Source organism: Amblyomma mixtum, chromosome 7 (genome assembly GCF_055824585.1).
Source record: "Amblyomma mixtum isolate Tamu chromosome 7, ASM5582458v1, whole genome shotgun sequence".
Classification (NCBI taxonomy): domain Eukaryota; kingdom Metazoa; phylum Arthropoda; class Arachnida; order Ixodida; family Ixodidae; genus Amblyomma; species Amblyomma mixtum.
The window spans coordinates 73,365,082-73,380,178 of record NC_143018.1 but is presented as its reverse complement, the minus strand read 5'-3'; the positions used below and the strand labels follow the sequence as shown (position 1 = coordinate 73,380,178).

General features: G+C 46.9%; 1 protein-coding gene and 1 non-coding gene across 11 annotated transcripts in view; one reads left to right on the top strand and one right to left on the bottom strand.

Moving 5' to 3' along the window:
* LOC149336506 (cell adhesion molecule Dscam1-like) overlaps positions 1-15,097 on the top strand; it is a 196,269-nt gene that overhangs the window by 134,593 nt on the left and 46,579 nt on the right. Inside the window, exon 1 of one of the 10 annotated variants that reach the window (XM_089552938.1) lies at positions 2,781-3,015. The exons of 8 other annotated variants lie outside the window; for them this stretch is intronic. In XM_089552938.1, the coding sequence (XP_089409064.1) occupies positions 2,796-3,015 (220 nt within the window). In that variant the 5' untranslated portion in view covers positions 2,781-2,795. Of the gene's footprint in view, positions 1-2,780; positions 3,016-7,029; positions 7,245-15,097 lie in introns of those variants that run through there. One more of the 10 variants, XM_089552940.1, reaches the window with a different exon arrangement.
* Positions 13,735-13,805, bottom strand: TRNAG-GCC (transfer RNA glycine (anticodon GCC)). The gene has a single exon. It is a non-coding gene; the product is annotated as a tRNA-Gly (tRNA).

The window sequence follows — 15,097 nt, the reverse complement described above, 5'->3', positions numbered from 1 at the left end:
CGCGCTTCATTTCAGCCATATCGTTTTGTGGACGTCCGAACATTATGTGCTGATGATAGGTGCTGGCGTGCGTATGACGTGCTGGTGATGTTAATCGCGATACGAATCGCAATCGCATTGTCAGAGTCATCTTTTTCGAGTTGTTTCTAAAATTCTACTCGTCTCACAACTATGTCCCTTGTATAGGTTACCTGCGCAAGTATGGGGGTTATAGGTTAGTATAGGTTAGTGCGCAAGTATGGGGGCTGCCAGCATGCAGCATTGCTGAATGAGCAAGGTGCTGTGCTCCTTCCACGAAAAAAAAAGTGACTGACTACGTGTGGAATACGGCACTGCAGCTGTGTTTTGAACCCGCAATGAGCAACCTGTCGTAAAATCTTGCATGGCTTCATACTCAACATGACGTTATATTAAAGAACGTTAGCAAACGATAGAATTTAAGCTTTATTCTACACGCTAGCAACTTGACGCTGACAGCAGCAGTTCTGTTCGGACGAGTTCCGTCCCTTCGCTTTTGCTGCTCGCTGGGCCTCTTCTGTTTTCAGAGTTTTTATGCATAAAGATACGCAAGCTTTCGTTTCCGAATGTTGATGAAACTGGCTTTCTCGGTTACATTTTCGAAACTGGTGGAATGAAACGACGAATCTTTTCCGCGCTTCGAAGCTGCCCTGGTGACCGGGCGTTCCAAGTCACCAACAATGACGGCTGTCGAGAAGTTTTGTGCCACTGGGCTGTCTCGCGAGGCCTAACAGAATAGGCAAAGCTATCTGGTCATTTTTCACTTGAACATTGTGTATAGAACACGTTGATATTCACTGATCGTTAAGCGGCCTTAACACGCGTGAACCCCATCTCCCGATAGTTATCAACCCTGCCGTTCGATGCGCAGTCGCAGACGGACTTCAGTTCTGGTCTGGAAAAGAAGTCCTTGTACATTTTTATTCCATACGCAGCCATGGCGCTTCGCTCATTCTTATTCACCAACCAGACCATTTATACCATCCTACTAAACTTTCACAGCGATATTGGGCCAATAATGGCCCGGTCTTCAGCGAATAGAGCATGTTGTCTTTTATTACCAAGCATACTGCTTAGGATGCTAAACAATGCAAAATCGATTATTGTAGTTTCGACGTTAACTCCCACTCATCACTTAACTGCGACAAGTGGTCACTTTTCGTCTGGTCGTGAATAATGTACTTTTAATACTGCACTATGTGCCAAACAGATGGCCAGCGATTCTCATGCTTGTTATGAAGATTGTCTGTCCACATCCCTTGTTACGTACTTACACTTCATTCGCACCTCCGAAAATTTGTTCAGTGCCACTTTATGCACACCTCTAAAAGTGTAGAACGGGTTCTACAAACTCTTCATGGTCACTAACCGCCACAAACTGCACCTGCGCTCAATTTCGATTCACAAAACACTCATGGTTTCCTTCTACAGTTTTTCAACTAGCAAAAAAGGCTTATTTGCTACATGATTTGCTGAAGCAACTGTATATATTACCGTGTGTATTCCATCGTTAGCCTAACTAGCTATTACGATCACAAAACGAACAACGGAGGGGAAAACCTCAGGTTGCTTGAGCCAACGTTTCGACAAGATGACTTGTCTTCGTCTGGGCGATGTGCTATTACAGTGTCTTCTGTTACACACAATGCATAGCATTCAAGTGGTTATTCCGAGCTAAAAGTTGTGAAGTAATCTACTTTCACACTAGCTCAGTGTCGTGAAGAATTGGAAGAATATACATCTGTACCGAATATCTGTCAATACTTATTGCAGACAAGTATGTAAATAAGTAAGTAAATAACGCCGGAATTTTGGTATTTCAAAACTTTTGCTATGCGCGCCACGGGGGGCAATCAGTCGTCACCGCACCTACAGTTTTCCACAGCTCCACAAGATGCCGCTAGTTGGCCACATCACCCGTCGCTGCTGCTCTTCTTGTTCAACGTCACAAAGTACGCCAGTTCCGGCCTTCTGGCAGAGGTGCATTACTCGCGTCCAAATCAGCTCCGCACAACAAGCCTGTTGGCGCGTCTTCGAGAGTTGGTCGGCAAATATGAATCTGCTCGTTATTGCTTTGGCTTCAGTGATTGGTGTTCTGACCGTGACTAGCAAGGCGCACGGTAAGCGTTAAAGCCCTCGTTTTGTTCGGATTTTGAAAGCTCGCCGCGTCCCGATTAGCTTACTTTGTAGAGTGAAAAGTTCAGCCCCTGTTTAATCTGCAAGTATGAATACTAATAAGTAGGGCACGCACGAGATATTTTCACTTGAGCCACCGGCACTTGTTACAAATCCTGGTCGATTGTGTCAGATTGATTACTTAACCCACTTGCAGTCCTTTTCCATTACTGTGGTTAGAAGTTTAACACTGTCACAAGCACGGATACGAAACAAAAACCCACTGAGTTTGTTTAGACACTCATGTCTTCACGGCTCGAAAGAGAAGGCGTAGTCCACGGTATACATGCTAGTCTCCCGCGCACTATTTCGCAACTTTTTCCCTTTTCCGTATAGTGGTTTGCAAGGCTAAAAAACTGTCTTTAAGCTGTACCTGGAAAACAGGAGCTTTATATATAATCATCAGCTTTCGAATCGAATGCCGTAAGCAACCGGTTCTGTATACCACGCCAAAGAAAAGGGCCTATATGTTGGCGCTGTCGCCTAAAGGAGGAAAGTACGTTCTCCGAAATTAAGCTCGTTTCGCCCACGTTCCAGTGGCACCAAAAGTGCAAAGCACCGGATTTCCTAACGAAATTTCCCTGGGCGAGAACACAGCCGCCATGTGCCTTGTGACGAAAGGATCCTCGGAGCCGCTCAAGATGGTGTGGCTCAAGGATGGGAAAGAAGTTCATGACACCGATCGCGTCACTGTTATCGCCAAGGCGAGCAAGGCAGTGCTGAGCATCGACGCCATTCGTGTGGAAGACATCGGCAACTACACCTGCTCGGCGACGAACCGCTTTGGAACGGACAGCCTGACCGTCCCGCTGCTAGTGACAGGTGATCCATCCGTTTAGCTTCACAGTGATCACTCTTGAAGTATCCACGCTCGGTCTCCGTAATCTTACAGCCAAAAAGGAAGATATATTACAGGAGCTAGCTGGTTTTAATCATCCCTTTTTGAGAGATTTTAGAAAAGTATATAATTCGTTTTTGGCTTTTTGCACATTGTAATTACGGGTGATGAATGGTACCGTAGTTACATGACGGAAGCCAGGTCACCGAAAGCAAGGAGCTTAGTGGATACCTTTTTTTAATAATCACCCTATTAATCTCCCGTCGATGAACACCACAAATTATAAAAAAAAGTCATCCCCTGTGCTTCTTGGTTTCGCTGACCACCAAGGAGCCCCTCTCTCCCCTTCCCATGTCTGCTCTGTACCAGAGTTAAGAAAGTGTATGCATTAGCACACAACACAGCGCATGATTTGAGAGCGACATATATGACGTCTGCAAAAAAAAATGCAAAAAGAAGTGAAATAGAATAATCTAAAGGAATGAATGAGATGAATTTCTTTCGAGGATGAAAGATTGTGCAGTACAATGATAGAAGGTGAAGTGGGGTGGGGTCGTGGAAGGAACCAATGCGTGTGGTGACCCCTAGCTGAACTTTTCTCGTGGCTTGTAAAGTCGGGGCTCCCACACGGGCAACCTAATGCCCTTACAGCAACTGCGCGTCTAGGTGCGAGCAAGCATTACGGGCGATATGCAGCCTCACGTGTTATCTGTCTTATCTTACTCGGGCCCTAATTTTCTTAGTTGACTACATTAATCCCAGATCTCTATTTTACTAAATACGGTGACGTACTCGACGCCATACTGCGGCGATCCTGCGCTATTCTTCCGAGAAAAAAAAAATCGCGCGGTTTCATTTGCTTCTCGGCGTGAAGAACGTGTTGGTTTTGGGTGGAAATACTGCTTTTATCCTCACAAAAAATGCAGCACTGATTCCACAGATCGGGGTCTCTAACAATGCATAGCAATTTGGGTACGCACCTGATAACCGCCATGAATGCGTCTCCGTCTCGACCTGGTATTGTCATCTATATGTATCAGTTTTGATGACTGTTTTCGGTAAATACTTTCAATATTGGCGTCGGATTTTATTGCGATCGTTGAAATGTCTTTTTGAAGATGATGATGTCTCCAATGAAACAGTGAATATTTTCGTGCATATACTTTTTTCATGAAGCACTCCTCTCACTGTCGTCCCAGCCAACGTTTATAGATACTTTCGTGTTCTTGTTTTCTTTTTTTACGTGACATCAACGCACTCAATATGACGCTAGTTAGAATAAATGCTGCCTTTTAGCGCCTCCATTCGGCGTAAATCAAAACTTGTTAATTCGAACTTACGCTCTCGTTGCGAGGAAGTTAGATACCAGCGCTTCACCCCTGGCTGAAAACAGCCCGAATTGCATTTGGGTGTTTTTGTGCGACAGAGTTGTTAATCTTCTTATAGGCACGGTTGTATCTATGTGGCTTTAGCTCCACTGCATAGTACTCCACGTGGCAAAGTGAAACCTCACGATAAAGTCATCTCGGTTCGAACACTGTTACTTCTGATGGTACGCAAGGCATCGTGCAGCTCTGGTGTCCAGAATTACGGCGTGTATTTCTTTTCTTCGCGGTCTTTTTTTTTTGTGACGCAATAGGCCGCTTCACGCTATAGGCGGACCCGCTCTGCTCCCCAAAAAGAGTTTCTGTCGGGACGCGCAGGTTGTGTCTGTCGTTCCCTCCAAAGCTCCTTTCTGAACCTGACACAACGAATCAGCCCACTCTGCATTTGCTGTTGGTTTTGCAGATACTCTAAGCCGGTCAAAGTGACGGATGGCAAGTCTATAAAGAGTACATATGCCAGGAGTTGCGATCCAAAATGAAGTGAAAGGAAGATAAATATCTGAACATTCAAATATACGGTCTTTGATGTAATGCCCGTGCAAATCTTATTGTTGTACAGGTAATGTCAAAGACAGCATCAGATTTCATTCGCTTATCGTCCAACTGCAATATGGCCTCAAAAGTTTATTAGTGCGAATTAAAGACCACGTTTCATTAACATTAGTACACTGAAAATGACAATGATTTGTTTCAATTCGGTGAGGCGAAATACTACAGAACAGGAAAGGATTTTATACATTAAAATGGACCGGTTCAGGTCTACGTTAGGCACGTTCCGCTTATCAGACCAACACGTGCCCACTTATAAGACCAGCACGCAGAGGTTAAAAATGCCGCGTTTCGGAACAGGTGTCCTATAGTACTGAAATGCGAAACCAGCCAATGCAGTTCCTGGAGTGGTCACAAGATGCCGCTCGCTGTCCATGCTGGCCGCATTTTCCATCCCGGGGCGCTCTTTACACATCAGCGCCAGAAAGTACGGCGGCTGTGCGTCGGCAAGGTTGTGACATAGAGAAAGCTTTAGGTCTTTCGTCAATACACGTTTAAAGATTAGCTGTGAGGTCGGAAACATCAGCACAGAAATGAGGTACTTTGCTCTCTTCTTCGTATCGGCAGTTTCGCTGATCACACGAGCCGGATCACAAGGTGAGCTTTCGGATATCTGTTCTCTTATAATCTGACGTGAGGGCTGGTAGGATCTCAGACTACACAGATCAGAAAACATTGTCTTGGAGGAAGTAGGGGCGTGCGAATATCAAATTTTTCGAATACGAATCGAATACGAATACTTGGTTCCGAATATCGATTCGAATATCGAATAATCAAGGTCAGACGCACTTAACCACTACAAAACGTTTATTTGAGCACTCAAGAACATCACAGTTTAACTATCAATGATTAAATGAACACAAAAGGTGTGTGTGGCTGTACAAAAAGCATCAAAGCCTCGAACATTATTCTTAGAAGAGTGGAAATATTAGAGAAGATGGCTAGTACACAGCACTGATTAAGGCTAGCTTGCCATAAGCACAAAAGCGCGTTGCTGGGATGAACATAAAAGGTTATCGAGAAGGGAAAACCCCCTGCTCCACATGGTCAGGCAGAAGTAGTTCCCTTAACGACTCCTCCAGCCACAGCAAATGCCCTCCCACTTGCCAGTGAACTGGCACGTATTGCGAGGCATTTCGTGCACAGCTCTGACTATACCAGCTTCGCAGGTATAGCCACAAAGAAGCTCATCAGCGCAGTCAGCTACGCCATGGCCCAACGTTGCGCATTGCTCTAGGCGCCGCCGTGTTGTTATGTCTCTGTCGAAAGGACTTGCGGACCGATATGAACGCCGGTGCTCACAATAGAATATTTGGCTAGATACGTATATTCGCGTCGGATCGAATATTCGAAACAACACGAATACTTGGATTTCGAATCGAATACGAATACTAAAAATATAATATTCGAACTATATTCGAAAATTTCGAATATTCGCACACCCCTAGGAGGAAGCTTTTAGAAACTGTCGTGGTATAAGCCCTTTTACGCTTACCAAATATATCAGTAAGAGCTAACTTTGTTGCAGCGCCCTAGCTAGTACCTTGTTTTTCCTTTTTTTTTAATCTTTTGAAACCAGCCCCGGATAGCGCAAGTACCAACTTTTGTACGCAGCAGCCCGAACCGGAATTATTTGATCTGTCAATGGACGGGACTTGCGGCTATCAAAAAGGAGTGCTTCTCTTGCTTCCCTTCGTCGCTTTCTTTCCCAATGTTAACACTGAAGCTTGAAAGAACCAGGGAGTTTCAAAGCTTCTAAAGAGCTTGAGGGAGATCACTGTCTGATATTTTCAGAGAGATCATCAATGTAGTTTTGTGTATCAAGACGGGAATTTACGGCTCAGAAATTTCCACTGCGTGTAAATTAGAGGCAGGTCATCGCAATGCTACACGTCGCCTAAACTATAGGAAACACCTACGCATAGTTTGTGCGCTATTAGTTTCATTTTGCGCGCTTGTAAATGTCCGGTACAAGCGAGCCACTCATGTTTCAGCGTTTCCAAGGCTGCAGAGCGCCGGATTTCCAAGCGATATTTCCCTCGGAGATGACGTTCTTGCAGCGTGCCTCGTGAAGAAAGGCTCGTCGGGACCGTTCAAAATGGCTTGGCGCAAGGACGGCAGGGATTTGGAAAACACGAATCGCATCAGCGTCGTCACCAAGGCGACCAGCGTGGCACTGAACATAGAGGCTATTCAGGTCGGAGATATCGGCAACTACACGTGCATAGCCGCGAACGACTTCGGCAGCGATGCTCTGACGTTACCTCTGGTTGTGACAGGTGAACTTGCCCTCTCGTATCTTCCTATATTTCTTAAATATATTGTTGCCGCAGGTGGCTCCGTGAGCCGTCTCGCCCGGTATAGTGAGCGAGGTTTACCTAACAACGTCTCGGTATTGCGCTAAAAAAAGAACTAGACGCTGTTAGCAGGCCTTACATGCTGCATCGAAGCCTTCCAATCAACGGTTAAAGTATATTTATTTGTTCGATGCATGAAGACAGGCCATGCTAATGCTGAGAGCGTTTTCTTTAAGCGAGTTTAATTCAAACTTAATTTTGCAGCATTGCCTAAGGCGACCAAAATCACACTAAGGTTTGGTTTATCGGGGTTTAACGTCCCAAAGCGACTCAGGCTATGAGACGCCGTAGTGAAGGGCTCCGGAAATTTCGACCACCTGGGTTTCTTTAACGTGCACTGACATCGCACAGTACACGGGCCTCTAGAATTTCTCCTCCAAAGAAATTCTAGCCGCCGCGGCCGGGATCGAACCCGCGTCTTTTGGGTCAGCAGCCGAGCACCATAACCACTGAGCCACCGCGGCGGCTAAAATCACACTAAGCCGCACATCTCTCCTCCATTGGTGCGGTCATGACGACCCACACTCTTAACACGAATACGCATATATGGATGTAAAAATGGGAGTAAGTTGTACTCTAGCGCACTCAGTTTTACAGGACAGGTATAGTCTAGCCTGTTTTAGGCTATGAGATAGTTTATTCCCTTTATACTCCATTCTAATTAGTGCGCAGGAGATGTGGTAAAACTGTGTTACACTAAAAGTGCGTGTCGTATGGCAACAGCAAGTGACTGTTTCATCTGAATATGATGCCGCATCGAGGAATGACGTACTGCACATCGCGGAGCTCTTTGTGATTCGCGCCTCTGGTTTTACGGCGCGCACGTAGTAACCGATACCGCCACTAGAAGGCGCCACCTATCCTATACGACCAGACCGCGCTGTTCGCCGACGGAAGTGGACAACAAGGCTCCGCAATTCGTTCCTCTCCATTCTGCAAGAAGCCGTCAGCCAAGCGTGCGCTCTTTAGCGCTGTTACGCAAGCCGAAACAGCATTAGTCTGCGATGATCACGATGAAGACACTGCCCATTCGCCTACTGCTGCTCCTGATACTGCTGAAGTTCCACACGAAAGCATTCACTGCTGGCGCCATCGGTAAGCGTGGACAAGTTCTCTGGCCGCTTAGGTGAACTAAAGTTCATACATGTTTGGAATATATTGTGTGTACCTCAAATGAATATTTCAAGCAAAGATCATAGATCATCGCTAATGCAAGGTTCGAAGTTCAAGGACTCCAGTGAAATTTATTTTGATGAAGTGTTTAGAAGAATCCCCTAAGGAGATTTGTAAGAAGGGAGTAATTACTCATTCGCATCCACCCGAGCGCAGTTATGCGGCTATAAACGAAAGCTATACAGCTTTCTCAGAAACTCCGCAGTTAACGAAAAATTCGTTCTGGTCCAGGTTCCGAACCTTGAACCACCGCTTCACCGGAGCAGTCGCTCTACCAATTGAGCCAACCAGGACGTCAAGCTTATGGTAGGGCGAGAGCAAATTGATCAATAACTAGAAGTGGGAACAGTGTTGGTCAAGTGTTTAGGGGAATCCCCCAAGTAATTTTTTTATTTATTTATTCATTCATACTGTTCACCCTTATTGAGGGTTAACAGTAGTTACTACTAACAGTAATTACTGTTAACAGGGTAACTGTAATTACTGAGGGAGTAATTACTCTTATTATAAAATTTATTTTATAATTGGTAGACAGCTGGGTCCACGGTCACGAGAAAGCTCTGCAACCCTTTACAGCTACTGTATGGTCGTTGCTTTGAAATGCGTAGCAGTTATCCTCGTTCAGATTCCCTACTCAAGAGAAGCACCACACAGTATATGATCTAAAACGGGACCACTTTCTCCGCCCTCTGTGTAACAGCACCAAGGGTGGGAAGCTTCGCCTTCCCTCCGGACCTATCGTTGGGTGACGAGATCGTGGAGACATGCGTGGTCAAGAGAGGCAGCGACGGGCCATACCACATGACCCTGCTCAAGGATGGAAAGCGAATCGAAGGCACCCATCGCATCACAGTGTCGAGCCCTTCCGAGAGAAGCGTGACGCTGCGCATTGCCAACCTCGGACCCGAAGACGTCGGTAACTACACCTGCACCGCGAAGAACCCCCAAGGCAGCGACAGCGTCACGGCAGCCTTGGTTGTCAACGGTAACAATCAGTTAGCTGAGAAATTGTCGGTCAAACTATGTGCTAACGCTAGCCTACGCTAAATCATGGCTTCTCGAAGTGGTGGCTGCGAAAGTGGCAAAAAGCGTATCTGCGAGCCCGAGAGGGTGATAAGCTTCTTACGAACCTTCCGGCATGCCTGAAAGATATTATTCAAATTTTTCGATGCTTCGCCTCGCTTGTGGTAACGTCCAAAGAGATAATTTGGAACCTTTATGAGCCGAGAATGACGTACAGGAGTACAACGTGACAGCGAGCATGCGCTTATTGCAAATGTGCTTTCAGTGACGTTCATGTTTTCTTACATGCATTTTTCGATGGAGATGCGCGCGTTGTTTCTACATCTGTGATACAGCGACAGCAGTGGACCGGCCGTATTTCCCGCCTCGTAACAGTGTGAAATGTGGCTCACAGGTGGCGCAACACGTCTGCACGCAAAACAACGTTGCTCTTTCACCTCTGGGGGTCGCGCGCTTCCTACCGCGGAGATCGTGCAGGGGGGTAAACCGCTTTTGAAGGTGTCGCGTAGCGAGTGGGATCGTGCCGTCGCTTGGACTAGTGTAACTCAGTCTTAGAAAGTTGCAACGAAACGTGTCGTTGTAATCCTCGGCGAAATGATAGTTCACCTAGTTGTGGCTTTCATGGTCACAGGTAGCGCGAGTCTGCGGAAACTTTCGTCGGGCGCTGAAGGAGGTACGTTTTGCTTTTCACCTTTTCCTTTTTGGTGCCGTGCCGTAGGACTTGCCTGACTCCGTCAATATTAGCCGATACTCTTCCAGATAACTGATACGAAATGATTCGATAAAGATTACACAAATACCGGAAATGGTGCGCCTAAAACTTTCACCAGGAATTCGAGCTGTTTTCTTGCTATCGCAAGCTGCATGCGAACTTTAAAGTTCCGATGTATTCGAGGAAATCCCCTGATGTGGAGTATATTTCAATCCAGGGAATAATTAGTCAGTAGCATCCACCTGAGCACAGCTCGCATTGAAGAATCACGATTTTGACTAGGTTATTTCGTAGATGAACATTGCGCTCTGTAGCCAGATATTACACATCATGTTCTCTATCTTAGACGATCACTATGCTCTTTGCAGGAGATAAAGGACATATTGTTCGCAGAGCTGACTATTCGTCGATGAGACATTTCAGCCTTAAACACAAATCCTCCCTCGTAAAACTGTGCATGGAGTATTACTGACAACCAAGCGTCTTGTGTTTCGCATTAGCTGCGCGCATGGAGTAAATCGAAGTCCCTTCCCACTGGCAAGCAACAAACATTGTCACAGCCGCTCGTGCTTTCAGACAACGCACCCAAGATCCAAGCGTTCGTCTTCTCCCCCGACCTGTCTCTGGGCGACACCGCGGTGGTCACCTGCGCCGTCAAGAAGGGAAGCCGGGGTCCTCACACCCTCTCGTGGCTGAAGGACTCCAAGAAGCTAGGGGCGGACAGTCGCCGCGTATCGGCAGTCCGCCAGTCGGACATGCTTTCCACGCTGACCCTCCGCGACGTCGGACCCGAAGACGTCGCCAACTACTCGTGCGTCGCCAGGAACGCGCGCGGCGAAGACGTGTTCACAGCGCCCCTTGTGGTGTCAGGTACGCATTCTTCGTGCAGGCCTGTTCACTTGCACAACGAAAACCGTCCTGGGATGTCGTGCTTTCGTTGTCAAGATGTGTTACTTCACTTCCTCACCGTTACGACCACAGCTGCATGCAGGTTTTTTTTTTTTCTAGGACACGTTGATTTTTGGCGAAGTATGTCGTAACAGAAAAATCCTACCTGCTCCTTTGAAAAATTCAGGGGGCACTTTGGCTCTGTAAAGTGCTGCAAGGCGAAAGCCTTTCCTGGCGCACTGTTTGGCATTGACTGCGATACTGTTTCTGCTGCACTAGTGCTTTATTTGACTACACACTTTCACTACACATTACAACTACACACTTTGACTGCCGACTTTGATTGCTCCTTTAGCACGACTCCCTCTCTGCTTCGATGAGTTCGGTTGTATCCATGGTTCTGTTCGCATTAATGAGGTATGTAATGTGGTCGCCACGGACGCCTTACGCCCCCTGTCGGAGCGGACGACAACTATTTTTATTAGTTGTCGTGTGCTCCAAAAGGGGGCGTCAGGCATCCGTGGGTGGCCTCATCACTTCGAATCCGCGCACTCTGACGTCATAGCCATTTACACCAACCGAAAAGCGTGACACCTCTGCTGACAACCTTCTGTCGACAACCTTCTGTCGACAACGATGAGGCATTAAAGGCTTTCACCTTAAAAGATTGCTACTAAGGTGGGCGTCTCGACCGCTTGAGGCATACGGGCTGGTATGGGCGCAGTCGGCGCACTTAAAAGTCCCTAGATCAGCTTATCTAGGGGCTTTAGGCGCACAGGGGAGCGGGCATCGATGTCACAGTGGGGGAATGCGAGACGTACGAAGCCTTCTTTGGAAGTTCCTGTAAGGGCTCAACTTGCCTGTGTTTCACTCAAGCGCTTCGTTTCTTCGTTTGTCTTCAAACAGTGCCCCTCGTTATGGCACAATGGGCTGATCACTGGTACGCGCAATGCGACAAACTTCGGTGTTGCAAGGTTATGGTGCAGTAGGAGATTTGATGTAATGGAGATGAACAAGACTTTCCATGTTGCGAAGGCATTGTAGGTGGATTCAGGTATGCGCCCAATTCAGGTCTCCGTCTGTACAACTGCGGTCGCTGACGTGCGCGTCAAGAAACGCCGTTCAGAAGTTTGTGCTTTTGATATGCGTGCTTATATCACTGAAAACACACGAAGATCATACGTCGTACCTCTGATCACAAGGTATCCGTTTCTTCCCTTGGGCCTAAAATATGGTTTTATGTAAGCCCAACCGATATGGCAGGGTCCCAGATGTGTGGCCTCCTGCGAATGAGAGATCGTGAAATTGTCAGCGTTGATTTGCTTCTATTGATTCACCAGGTGTCCAGTTTTCATTTGTGCCTGCTTCCCGATTTAACATACTTAGTAGTGTTTTCAACCCTGACTTTTGTTCTTTGCGTGTTTCTGCGCGAGATGAGACTCTTGGTCTCTTTTTTGATGTTCCTGCTGTGAGCGAAACCTAGGTGTTTTCTTGGACAGTCGTGAGGAGTACGAGAAGGTAGAAACTTTCTGCTCAAAGTTACGAATTTTCTGGTTGTCTCTTCTATAAAATTTAAAACGACTTCTGGAAATTCTACGCCAAGAGAAAACTAGTTACCAAACAGAAAAAAAAGCGCTTTTCACACAGAATTACGGAGTAATTAATCAGTCAATGAATGCTCACAACTGTACTTGAAGGTTCTTTAAAAGCTAGCCATTACGATTATTTATTATTATCGTGGTCACCATTATCACCGACATGAACGTAAAAGACAATGGATAGTACAACGAGTGCTCGTTTTAGAACAAATGGATAAAAACGATACACGAATGCCGTGGCGTAGTCTACGAACGCCTGTTAATGTTAACCAAGCATTTAAAGCACAAGACACGGTTCGGAAGCAAAACTTCACTTTCATTAACTGCGAGCATCATACGATTACAAAGGGCGATCAAGTCTACCTGCAGCCTTCATACATGCGCGAGATCCGGTGATTCGTTGACCGGCGCATTCCAATCTGAATGCGAAACATCGGAATCTACCGCTTTCCTAAGGTGATTACTCTAGTTTTTTCAAGACGACCGGACAAGCACCATGCTGTGAAGCGAAATTTCGCCTATGGGAACCGGAATCCCAGTAGTCAACTTATACAGGCCTACAGCGTCTGTTTGGGCTTGTTGGTCAGTGATCATGGTTAAAGAATGCAGCGCGAAAAGACAGGGGGACAAACGAAGAAGTGGACAGGACTGGCGCTGTCCACTCCACTTCGTTTGTGCCTGTCTTTTCGCTCTGCATTCTTGAACCATTATATAGGCCGCACGTGCATCGTGTAGAGCGATGCCTCCATCGTCTTCTACGAAGCCATGCCAGCGTATGCCAACAGCATCGCGGCTCCGCTTCCTCTGTCGAGAGACCCCCCGCCCAGCCCCGTCAGGCTCCCGCGTCGATCCGCTCAGAGTCCCGCGCTTCACGGGGCCGAGCGGACGCGTGATGCCGGTGACGCAGCTCGAAGCTACGTTCCTCCCTTTCCCTTCCCCAGTGTTGTTACCCGTACGCTTTAACGAAGTGCCCTGAGAAAAGTAAAAAAAAAAAAAAAAACCGCAAAAAAAAAAAATGTGCGTCGGCCGGGAATCGAACCCGGGCCACCCGCGTGGCAGGCGAGTATTCTACCACTGAACCACCGACGCGACTGAAACAGACGGGACAATCGATGCTAGATATACCATGTCTTTTCCTGGCACGGGTTCAATGCGTTGCATTACAAGCGAGGCGAGCACATTACGCTCTAAATTGGAAGCCGCGTTCGTCCCGCTGTGGAGAGCTGCTCAACTTCATTCGTCCAAATTACTGCCTCCTCGCCCCTTTTACTACTATTTTTTTTTTGTTCGGTTAAGCCACTTTGTTATCGTGAAGGCCGCGGCGGGAGGCACGCCTGTGTGGCGTCAGGCACTTTCCTTTCAGGAACCGTACAGTGTGCGTATGGACGGAATGTTCTGACAAGGATGGAGTTGTTCCCTCCCTCTCTGTTCGATTGTGTCCGTGTTCTTTCCCGCAAAATACGCTGAATTCGGGCAAGCCGTTCGAAACGGTCCACAGCCGGCCTGCTGGGAATGTGACAAACTTCGCACTGCGGTGGTGCGATGGGCGAGTAATGCATTGCTCTTATCAAGAGTTCTCAACATTCCGTTCTCTGCTTGCCCTGACAACACATTTAACGCTTCGGAACTCTCGCTAAATCAGGAAAAGTGTTTTTTTTTTTTCTGGCCCTTCAGAGATTGCTACTGCTAGATGTGCTATGCGAGGCGCTGTACAGAGCCCAAGAAGGAAACCCAATGGCCACGGAACTTTTTACAAGGGCCCTATATACCGTCTGAATACGGGGCCATCATAAGGCCTCCCCCGATCGTCACCTTTCTCATTTATCAGCGGAGACAGCTTTCTCGGCAGAATCCCTACCTGCAGGGTATATGAATAAAGGGATGTGGGCAACAATTACAACGACAAAAATTTGGTGTCGATTTTCTGGTTAACCTGGTGCTACAGCGTGTGTGTATCGACGACCTCGACGCTGGACCGGAAGCTGGGAATCATTAAGAAATAACTAGCATAATTAAGAACAATGCAACCGGAAATTATTCAAATAGAATTAAAAGCGGTTAACTTGCGTGTGTGCTCAGAAACTACTGATATCTGATTAAATGTGCTCCCAACAACCGTCGTAATATCCAGAATTGATCAGTGGTTAAAAGCTTGTACTCGAACGCGTGGCAGAGGGCACACAGAGGAGTAGAATAAGTTGGAACGCAGCTCTTTTCATTCTATTTTTTTTTTCTGGGGGGGGGGGGGGGGGTCTTAGAGCGCATCTGCCAATTTTCCGCAGCCCGGTGAGGTACAAAAGCTGCTTCTGTGCGAAAATGAAATGGTTGCCGCTGAAGGGACACTGGGGCGTTTTTTTTTTTTTTTGGCTGCTAGTTTTTGA